Source organism: Benincasa hispida, chromosome 4, assembly GCF_027475165.1.
Source record: "Benincasa hispida cultivar pf3 chromosome 4, pf3_genome.v1.1, whole genome shotgun sequence".
NCBI classification, from domain to species: Eukaryota; Viridiplantae; Streptophyta; class Magnoliopsida; order Cucurbitales; family Cucurbitaceae; genus Benincasa; species Benincasa hispida.
Window position 1 is genome coordinate 58,453,868 of NC_143481.1, and position 11,912 is coordinate 58,465,779.

Sequence of the window (11,912 nt, forward strand, 5' to 3'; positions counted from 1 at the left end):
ATATATCGTATTTTTTTTATAATATATTGTATTTTTTAATAATATACCGCATTAGAGATGATCATATTTATGAGTTCTGTCTCGTTAAGAATAATTATATCCAACTCTAAATATTATCTATCCTATCAAACAACAAAAAATAGAAATCGGTACAGTGATAGCCTTAGTGCTACATAGATTATTTATCTGATACGTTATAAAAAAGTGACGGTAAGATAAAAGTTAGAATTCATACATTTGTGATGAATGGATCAAATATATTTTGAAAAACTTTTTTCGAGAAAAGGACAGAAAATTGAATTAAAAAAAAAAAAAAAGACTCGCAAAGAGTCGCCCATGATAATGACTCTGCTTCTAAAATCCTACATCTTCTTCTTCCACTGCCATAATCATACCGCAACCTCCATTTTCTCACCTTCAATTTCTCTCTCTCTCTCTCTCTCTCTTCTCCGCTTCCAACCCATTTCGCCATGATTGGTTCTTCCCGCAAGCTGCTCGCAAGCCCTACTGAATCCCCAGATTTTAGGGCTTTCAACGCCATGGAATTCGCTTCTCCTTCCCCTTCTCCGACCAGGTCCTCCAGACCAGCTTTGAATCATGATATCTTCAGAAGTTGGAATGGGAAACAGATACACTTGAGGGATGATCCACCGCTGGAATATGGCTTTCGTTTGACTAGTCCTCAACGGAGCCCTCAGTTTTACCGATCCAATTACCAGAGTCTGTCTCCGCCGTCTAAGGCTCTCGCTATAGCTACTGGACAGAGGGAGCTTATGGAAATGGTCAACAATATGCCGGAGTCTTGTTACGAGTTGTCGTTGAGAGACTTGGTGGAGCAGCCGATGGGTTTAGGGGAACGAGAAGAAGCTGGAGTGAATGAGAGGGATTGTAATTTGGGTGGCGATCGGGAGGTTTTTTCGAGAGAGAACCGGAAATCGAAGAAGGAAACTAGGGCTTTGGTTGGTAAAAGTATGGAGAATGGAGGTTTGTATCTGAAAATGGGATTACCGAAATCTATTGTAACGACGACGACAAAGAAGAAGAAGAAGAAGAATAAGAATGATTCTGGTTTGAATATGAGTGCTAAAGTTTCTCCTAAACCTCCTCAGCTGGTGGAAAAAGATTGGTGGAAGAGAAGACTCTCAGTTTCATCCGAGAGTGAAAGCTTTGCTTATGGTTCTTGTATTAACAATGGAAGCATCAAAAGCAGTAGCAGTAGCAGCAGCAATGGCAGTAATGGCAGCAACAATAGAACAAAAGCCACTGGCAGGTATAATACCATAACTATCAATTAATGGTTCTTTTATTCATGTGCCTTTTAACTTGAGAAGTGAATGGATGTTTGATCTTCTGTGTTGATATGAAAAACAGAGAAAATCACCATTGAATAGTACTATTTCTATTCTGGGTCATTTCCAGGACTCTCTAGTATCATAAGAAAGAATTTGCTGAGTTGAATATGAATGGGTTTTCTCAGAATCTGCTAATTCACTATTAAATAGAGAATCATTTCTACTCTGCACCATTTTGGGTAGTGAAAATTTCTCACGCTGTTTCATGCTCCTCTAGTAATCCCAAGAATTTGCTGAGTTGAATTGAATAACATGAATGGGTTTTCTCTGAAATGAAGAACAGGCAAATTCACCATTATATAGGGAATCATTTCTACTCTGCATCATTTTGGGTAGTATAATTTCTCAAGCTGTAATCCTAAGAATTTGCTAAATTGAATTGAATATGAATGGGTTGTTTTCTGAAATGAAGAACAGACAAATCTCCATTGAAAGAGAACCATTTCTACTCTGCACAATTTTGGGTAGTGAAAGATTCTCAAGCTGCCTATCCTCTAGGAACATAAGAGAATCTGCTGAGTTGATGATGAATGATTTTTTCTCTGAAATAAAGAACAGTCAAGTTCACCATTCAGTAGAGTCATTTCTACTCTGCATTTTTCTGGGTCTTAAAATTTCTTACGTTCATGAATCTACAACATAATAATGTGCTATGAACTGGGTTTATCTTCATTCTTATGAATCAAAATTCAATTACAGACATGCGAATAGTGGAGGTTGCTGGTCATGGATTTATCCCAAATACCATGAAGGAGATGAATGAAGAGGCGGCTCTGCCATCTCCACTCAAGCAAAGTAAAGCAAAAGCCATAGGTATATAAAGTTATGGAAATGAAGGCATTAATCTTACAGCGTCTGTAAATTCCCTTCCAGTTTTTCAACAAAAATGCTTCCTTTTTGTCTTCGTTTTTCGTTTTTCGTTTTTTGGTTCTTTAATATATATATATATATATGTATATGTATACCCTGTGTCCTCTTCCAGGGTTCCTCTTCTTTAAGCTAATTAATAGAATGAATCTCCTCTTTCAACCTTTTTTTTTCTCTCTTTCTTCCAATTATCATTTGGATGGACTTGAACTGTTCTGATGGTTTGCTTACAAAACTACTTTGATTCAATCCAATTATTGGCTTAGATTCAAATTTTATTTATTTATTTTTGCTATAACAAATGTGAGGCTGAGAATTTTAACCTCGACGCCAAACCATGTAAATTCTAAAAATAACGTTTTCATATTTTCAATGTATCCATATTTTGAATTTTGATTTTTAAAGTGCAGAATTATATTAAATAAAGATAACAACACTTAAATAAGAACAGAATGTTGGTAAATAAATTAATAGCAGTTTATTGTCAACAAGTTTTATTATTTATAAATATAATATCAATCACATTTTAAATAATTACTTAAATTAGAATGACCTATATATTTATTGAATCTCTTGTTTTCAAATTTCCTATCAAATATACCCTAAATCCTACCTTAAAAGAAGCTACTAATTTCTTAATTTTGAGTCGTGCTCGAATTTGAGTAGAAATGCATGAATATAATTAAGTACACTTAAAAGAGTATAAAAACTTAATTTATCATCTCATTTTTTAAATTTAAAAAACAAAAGCAAGTTATTGAAAATAACTTTTGTCCTTGTTAAAAACTTGTTGAATTTTGAAAACAATGGATAAAAATAGTAAATGAAAGAAAGTCATAGATCTTTAGGTAATTAGATTGATGAGGTATACATAGTGTTGAAACTTCGGTCAACATCCACAAAGAATGAAGAGCAAATTGCCTCTAATTTCCAAGTCTTTTTCTTTCAGTCAAAAAATTCCACTTATTCTTCAAGTTTTCATTGGAAACACAAGACTCGAAGAAGATCAAATCGTGTATCACTTTTTTTTCGAGACGAATCATTATCAATCTGAATATAACTCAATTAATTTATACGTTTATTCTAGATCAAAAAGACCCAACGTCAATCCTTCACTTCATATATACGTTGAACTAAAATTGTCATGATGGATTCCAAAATTTATCGTTTGTTATTATACGTTACCCGTTAGAAGAAATTTGAATAGGAATGGTTAGGATGATTATAATAACATAAAATAACTAGTTTATCACATGGGAATGTACCAATATTGGGTTTATGTTAACTTTTAAATGTTTAATAAACAAACCAAAGTTATTTGAAGGAATATCAAGACTTTTCAACAGCTTTGGGAATAGAATAAGGATTGTTAGGAGTATTTTTTGGATCATGGCTTACTGGGTGAACATATCAAAATAATTTAAAGAAATGAAGATTTTGTAGTACAAAAATAAGTGTATTATTATATATTTATAACAGTACATTAATTATTATTATTATTTCTAAATCAAGTTAAATTTTATTTTTTATTATTAAAATCAAGAACAATGTTCAGATATAAAAGTCAAAATACATATAATATAGAGAAGAAAACTAAAAGAAAATATATAAAATAATTTAAGGTTTCGTTTGGAGTTGCCATAATTTTTAAAATAATTACAGTTAATTTTATTTCTTTTGAAAAATTGACTATGGAAGAAGTAAAATATTGTTTGATAAATTTTATTTTTAAATTAGAAAAACTAGTTACAGTGTTATATAAATCAATACTAAATTGGCAATTTAACTATATGAACCAATGTAGATTTATTATTATTATTTTAATTATTTGATAAAAATTTAAGAAAAATAATCGTTAGTAAAACATGAATCAATTAAGATTTGAAAATATATAGGTAAAAAAATATATTAATATGAAAGGATATTATTATAATATATTTATTTAAATAGTTAAAAAATTAACAGATTTTTAGAAAAGTTAAATCTAAAAGCTAAACAATCCTAGACGAACTTAAGTCTAATCAAATCTCTCTCTGGCAAGTATAAGATTTGAATTATTAGGAACTTATATAGAAAATTGTTCGAAATAACACTACCAAAGTTTCACTTTTCAAAACTAACACGTTTTTTGAAAACTCGTTAAAATAGTTTTTCAATCAGACAAGATCGACCATCGAGATTTAACTCAAAAATTAACTTTTTCTAAAGGATCGTTTTTGGACCTTTTTGGTGAAATTTCAGACAATATTAAAACCGAGATTCCACTAATTTTTATCAAATATTATATGGGCCCATTTGGATTGGTTAGAGAAAATATATATATATATATTTTAAAAAACTCATTTTTATTTAAACACTTTTGACAAAAATGTTAAAAATACTATTTAAAAACTATTTTGAGTGGTTGCGAAACACTTCAATTTTTTTAAAATTACCTATTTTTAAATTAAACACTTGATAATACATTCCAAACATACCCATAATCTTTCTAAATCTTATAGAAAATCTTATATCTTTTCAAAATTTCTCCAAATATGATTATTTTTATCATATCATATATCAAATTATTACATAATTTTTAAGATCTTTATCCTAATTTCTATTTTTAGAATTATACGAATTTCCAAATTTTTAAATGAATTTACCAATTATGATTTTTTAGAAAATATAAAGAATTTCGATGTTGTCTGAGATTTCACCAAAAAAGTCCAAATATATAAAATTCGGTGTTAATTTTGTCCGAGATATAAGGAGATAAATTCTTTATATCTTCCAAATCATAAGTTGGGGGAGGCAATTTCAGACAATTTCCCAACATATATAATGGCTGATATATCCTCAAACACCTAGGGGTGCAACTTTTATCCCTCTCTAGTGGCTTTTGGGAGTGATATGCTAACTAATAAAACAAAATCTCTATCTTAAAAAAATATAAGTATGGTTGGTAGGGGCGGGATCCAAACAATACGCTTTCGAAGGCCAAAATTATGTCATATGAATATACTAACAAATTTAACCTAAAGGTGACAAGAATAAGTATGTGAATTGTTATATGTAATTTTGGGTGAGAACAAATCCAAAAGGGAAGAGATGAAGATTATGGACAAAATTGAGTTGAAATTAGGGATGTATATGAGTTGGGTTGATGGTGTTTTTTTGGACAAATCTAAAAATTTGGGTTGGTTGGGTTGACAACCCAAAAGATCCAAGTAAAATCTCCAACCCAACTCTTAAAATTCAGGTTGGTTGGGTTGGATTGTTGGGTTATAACTTATTTTTTCTTTTTAATTAAAAATATGTAAATTTATATCCAACAAATGACTAATAACTAAAATCTCATAAAATTCAAATGTTGAATACCAAATATTTATGATATTATTGCAAACTTTAGACAAAGAAAAATATGATAACAAATTTAAAAGAAAAAATATTAAAAATTCACACATCACAAAGTAATCAAACTTAAAACAAAGATATATATATATATATATATATATATATAATATATAATATATATATATAATATATAAATATATATATATATATATATATATATATAAATATAGTAATATATATGGTTATATTCATATATATAAAATTCGGGTTGGAGTGGGTCAACCCAAATTTCTTTTTAGTTAACCCACGACCTAACTCAACCCAACAAAAATAGAAAAAGTTTAGTCTAACCCAACTCAAGAACAAAATTAACCCAACTTAACCTTTACATTTTGGATTGAATAGTCCGAATTGTTCAAATTTTCGAGTTATTTGAACACCCCTAATCGAAACGGGTTTAAGGGCCAAAGAGGACCCAAGCACATAAAACATGATCCAGGGCTCAATAAGGTGTTGACGGGACAATGGAGGTGGTGACACTAGTGGTAGTTGTAATAGGAGAGGAGAAAAAAGAGGGAAAGAGAGAGGAAAATAATACAATGGATGAAGAAGAGTGCGACAATAGGGAAAACATTGGTGGTGGAGGCAGTGACCATATGATGAACATCGTATTTATTATGTTTTTTTTTTTTAATCGTGGAATTATGGTTAATATATGTGAAATATATATGGATAGAAAGTCGATAATTAGGTCAACCTTAATTAACTGCAAAATGAGTTGTTGCATGTTTAAGGGTTTTTTTTAGTGATCCCAACACTTCTAGGGGTAATTAGGTGTTTTTCATTAAGAACTAACCATATCTTTATTGAAAATTAGATAGGTTTTAATTAAATGAGTTATAGATCAATTAATTAATGAGAGTTAGCAAAATTAAGGGATGAGAGTTAATTAAGTTAATGTAAGAATTTTATTTATTTAAGTATGGGAGGTTCATGAATTAAAGTATTGGGGTTAATAGGTTTTTATGTATTTAAGTATGAGAGTATGGACCCATGAGAATCCTATAAATAGGATCGTGTTGTAATCTAAAGCATCGATGTGTGTAGGGAAGAATACGCGAAGAGCCAAGTTTGAAGGTTCTTTCAAATAAAAGTGAAATTGTTTTCTCTCAAATATTCCTAGCTTGAGTTCGGAGTTTGTAAAACAAGAATTGTTTTTGCAAATGACAAATAACAATTTGGTTCCCTTCAAATGCCTCGACTTACGGAAGAAAATTATAGCAGCGGGTGTATTCTTATGAATGCTCTGCTTGGTTCACGAGATATATGGGACATTGTTAATAATGGTAACGAAGAACCATAAAATGATGCGACTTTAAATCAAACTCAATGAGAAGCTTTGTAAAATACAAGAAAGAAATACCAAAAGACTCTCACCATTATTCATCAAGCCATCGGTGATCCAAAGTTTGAGAAGATTTCTGGAGCAACTATGCACATAAAGCATGACAAGTTTTGAAGATATATACAAAGGAGTAAACCTAGTCAAGAACGTTTGCTTCCAAAAATTGAGAGGTGATTAATGAGTCACTACACATAAAAGGAGACTGAATCAATTTCAGATTATACTTCAAGATTATTAGTAGTGGTAAATGAGATGAAAAGATATGGTGAGACAATAAATGATGAGCATGTAGTAGAAAAGATGCTTCGCTTATTGGATGGAAAAGATCAACTTATGGGTTCTTTAGAAGCCCATGAAGAGAAGCTTCTCAAGAAAAATAAACACTTGAGCAACTTTCCTAGTCAAAGTTGCAGTTGAGAGATAAAGAAGATAGCCAAGGAAAAGGCAATCGAGATCAAGGACGAGGTAACAATCGTGGATATGGTGATTTCAAAGGTCGAGGTCGAGGAAACTACGGTCAAAGAAAATTTGATGAGAGCAATCCAAACTCAAATTTATCAAGAGGTGGTGGAAGACAAAATTTATTAAGGTCAAGTGGAGAAAGATCAAATAATGAAAGAATGTATGATAAAAGATAGGTTGAATATTATAACTGTCATAAATTTGGCCATTATTCCTAAGTGCAGGAATAAAGTAGAAGAAAATGCAAATTATGTAGAGAAAGATAAATAAAACGGTGATTCATCTTTGCTTTTAGCACGCAAAGGTGAAGAAACATGTGAAACAATGCATGGTATCTTGATAGCGATGCAAGGAATTGATAGATAAACTAACATGCAACGGAGGAAACCAGAATCAATAAGTACTACAATTACACTTAATTTGAGTTTATAAAGCATGCTAAAATAGTTTTGTAGAAAATAGAGCTTCATGTTAGAATACCTTTGATGGACAGTTGGAATTCTTCTTCTCCTCTACGAATTGGGCCTCCAATTTGATAGTAGACCACCACAATGATCTTCTCTACTAATCTTCAAATTAGATTGAGAGGTGGAATATCAGATTGAGCTCAATTTTGGATTAGGAAGGAAGAAGGTTTTTGGAGAGCAAACTGAAATTCAGAATTTCAAATGCATGAAGAAATTCAAAATCTCAAAATTGAAGTTTTTAAACAACAAATTCCTGCAATCACTTCGTTCATCAACTTGATGTTACTAAATGTTTGCTACATGTTTGCTCAAAATCTCAAAATGACAAAGAATATAATGTTTTGTTTAAACATTCAAATTGATGTTGCTAAATGTTTGAAGTCATTTTTTGAAATATCCATCTTGGATTTGGCACTTGAGACTTGGGCATTTAAACTTTGATGGCTTGAGACTATTAGCAAGGAAGAACATGGTGAAAGGAATGTCATAGGTCAAACATCTAGATCAATTTTGTGAAAGTTGTCTTTATGGTAAGCAAGGAAGGAAGAGTTTTCCACAAGAATCTTCTTCAAGAACAAGAAGACCGCTAAAGTTAGTTCACACTGATCTTTGTGGATCGATTAAACCAAGTTCTTTCGATAAGAATAATTATTTCTTATTATTTGTTGATGATTTCAACAAAAAACTTGGGTTTATTTTGTTAAGGAGAAATCAAAAGTATTTGGCATGTTCAAGAGATTTAAAGCTCTTGTTGAAAAGGAAAGCGGTTATTACATAAAAGCTTTGAGATCAGATAAGGGAGGATAATTCACTTCAAATGAATTCAAATATTTTTTTTCACAAAACATGGAATTCGTCGGTCACTAACAATTCCATGGACTCCTCAACAAAATGGTGTTGTTGAGAGGAAGAATAAATCAGTACTTAATACGGCTCGAAGCATGTTGAAGAGTAAGAAGATACCAAAAGAATTTTGGGCACAAGTTGTTGAATATGTTGTATACTTGTCCAATTGTTCCCCTACTAGAAGTTTGTGGAACAAAACGCCTAAACAAGCATGGACGTGAAGAACATCATCTATTGCTCATTTGAGAGTATTGGGAAGTATCGCTTATGCACATATATAGCTGATCAAAAGCATAGGAAGCTCGATGATAAAAGTGAGAAGTATATTTTTGTTGGCTATGATGCAAGCTCAAAAGGCTATAAGCTTTATAATCTTGCTACAGAGAAGATGGTGGTAAGTAGAGATGTTGTGTTTGATGAGGAAGAAACATGGAATTGAAATGATGAACCAAAAGACCATAAGTTTTTACTTTTTCCTAATGATGATGATGAGTCTAGTGACATTGCTTCTCCATCAACACCAACAATGTCGCCAATCACTCCATAACAAAGCATACTTTCATCATCTGCAAGTTCATGGTATGAGAAGTTTACAAGTCATATATGATGAGACTGAAGAGTTATTAAAGTCAAAATTGTAATAATCTTACTCTTTTTTTGTCTATTTGGTGACAATAAACCTTTGAATTTTGAAAAAGCTGTGCAAGATGAAAAGTAGAAGACTGCCATGGATGAAGAGAAAAGACCATACAGAGAATCATACATGAGAACTTTCTATTTTTCTAAGTGGAAAGAAAGTAGTCGGTGTCAAATGGGTATTCAAGGCAAAAAGAAATGAAAAGGGATAACTGGAGAGGCATAAAGCAAAATTAATTGCAAAAGACTACTCTCAAAGAAAAGCCATCGACTACGATGAAGTATTTGCTCCCGTTGCTCGCTTGAAAATCATAAGGTTGCTAATTACACTTGCTGCTCAAAGAAAATGGAAGATCTTTCAAATGGATGTTAAATCAACATTCTTGAATGGATATTTGGAAGAAGTATACTTAGAACAATCTCCTATGAAAGGTCAAGAAGATAAAGCGTTGAAATTAAAGAAGGTGTTTACGGGCTGAAACAAGCGCCTAAAATGTAGAATAGCAAAATCAAAAAATATTCCTTGACAATGGGTATTTGAGATGCCCTTATGAACGTTCTTTTTATACCAAGACTACTGGTCATAGAGAAATTTTTTTGGTTTGTCTAACTACAGGAAAAGAGATCTATGATAGCTTTGTAAAAACGCTATAATAGGTCTTTTATAGTGCTTTTCGCAAAGTCGTGATAGCTCATGCTATTAAAAGTATGAAGCTTTTTATAACATTTTAAAAATGCTATAAAAAGTCAAACCTTTTCATAGCATTTAGTAACACACAATGAAATACTTGACTCTTTATAGCATTTTGCAAACCACATTTGATCTTTGTAACATGTAAGATAGCATTTTGAAGAAGTTATAAAGATGTTTTTTAGCCAAAATTTGAGGTTATTGTTTGCCTAGTATAACATTTATTTGTAGCGATAACTATTTGTTTAATGAAAGCTATAATAAGCCTTCAAATTTTAAAAAAAAAAAAAAAAAAAAAAAAAAAAAAAAAAAAAAATCTTTCCACAGCTTTCATAAATTTTTATAGCCTTTTTAAGGAATTTTTATAATTTCTCAATTATGTTAATGTCGTTATTTTTGTGTTTTATACCTTGCTACAATTAAAAGTAAAAAATATTTATAATTCACATAATCAAAATGTGTATATCTAAATAAGCATTCATACAAGATTCATATTGTAAAAAAAAAAAAAAAAAATTAATTGAGGTGTTAATAAAGCTAAAAAAAAAGTGGGAAAACCCCACTATCTAAAATTTTTGAATTTTCCAAAAAAAAAAATCAAATTTTAAATTAATTCAAATAATTAATTTAAATCAAATTAATTTTAAATCAAATTAATTCTAAAATTAAGTAATTAAAATTTTTAATTACTTTAAATTTAATATCAAATATTAAATCATAAAATTAATTTTAAATAATTAATTAAACAATTTAATTAATAAAATTAATTTAATATCAAATATTAAATTAATTAATAACACTAACCCGATCATGAATCCCTATTCACGTGTCTAATATTTAAATCATATTTAAATAATTTTCAACTCTCCAAATTGTTTAATTCTTAATTAAACAATAATATGTTAAATATATCGAATATAAATAATGGTTATTTCCTAAGTCGAATTTGAACAATTCAAATTCTCTCATGACACTGTTCTAAGGTTTAGTTCGATATGAGTTAGCAGGGGACCTAATGGACCTACAGATCATGAGCTCCAACGATCTGAGGTTAACCGACTGAACTCTTTAATCTAGTTAACCAACATTCGTCAGCCCAATAGTTGCACTCTCCCTACTGTAAATATATTTCTATCCACTCGATATTACCATGATTAGTAAGTCGATCCTTCATAGATTGTTCGTAATTACAGCTCGGTCAAAATTACCGTTTTACCATGTAACTCCATCTGGTTCATTAAGTCTCACTGATCCTTTAATGAATAATTGGTTTGTGGTCCAACTGTTGAAATTAATGTCCTGAATCGAGTGTATCTTGTAGTTTGTATAGACAAATTATATATTTAATAAAACAAGATATATTTTATTAATGTTTAGATTGCATTAAATCAATCCAATAAACTAAGATCCAAGGTTATTTTAAGAAACTTAAACATGTATATGGAGACATACAGATGGATCACGTTTAAGTGATAAATTAAACGTTTTGTAGTAGATGGATAAAGCTGGATTATCCTGGTGATACTATGAATACGGATTACTTTGCAAATATTACAATTGTTGTAAACTGCTACAAATGATCTGATCCTAATCGTTCATGTGGAGAGATGCGAGCAGGGTATTCTATACAAAGAGTTTGTATAAGATCGGACTCCGAAATGACTAGTCTCTTTATATAACATCGTTACTAGAAGAGACTTGCATTTCACTATGATGACATAGATGACTTGACCTTAATCCTAAGTGAGTTGTGAACTCTTGTCTATGAGAGTAATTATTTGATTTGTATGGGTGAGAGTGACCTTGTTAGCCGACTCAACAAGCCTACCATGTTGAAGACTTGTCCGAGT

General features: G+C 30.6%; 1 protein-coding gene across 1 annotated transcript; it reads left to right on the plus strand.

Annotated features, from left to right (window-relative positions):
- Window positions 1-327: 327 nt before the first annotated feature.
- LOC120074937 (uncharacterized) lies at window positions 328-2,383 on the plus strand. Its single transcript, XM_039028045.2, has 2 exons — window positions 328-1,270; window positions 2,052-2,383. The coding sequence occupies exons 1-2, from the start codon at window positions 471-473 to the stop codon at window positions 2,113-2,115; spliced, it is 864 nt and encodes a 287-aa protein (XP_038883973.1). The 5' UTR covers window positions 328-470; the 3' UTR covers window positions 2,116-2,383.
- Window positions 2,384-11,912: the final 9,529 nt, after the last annotated feature.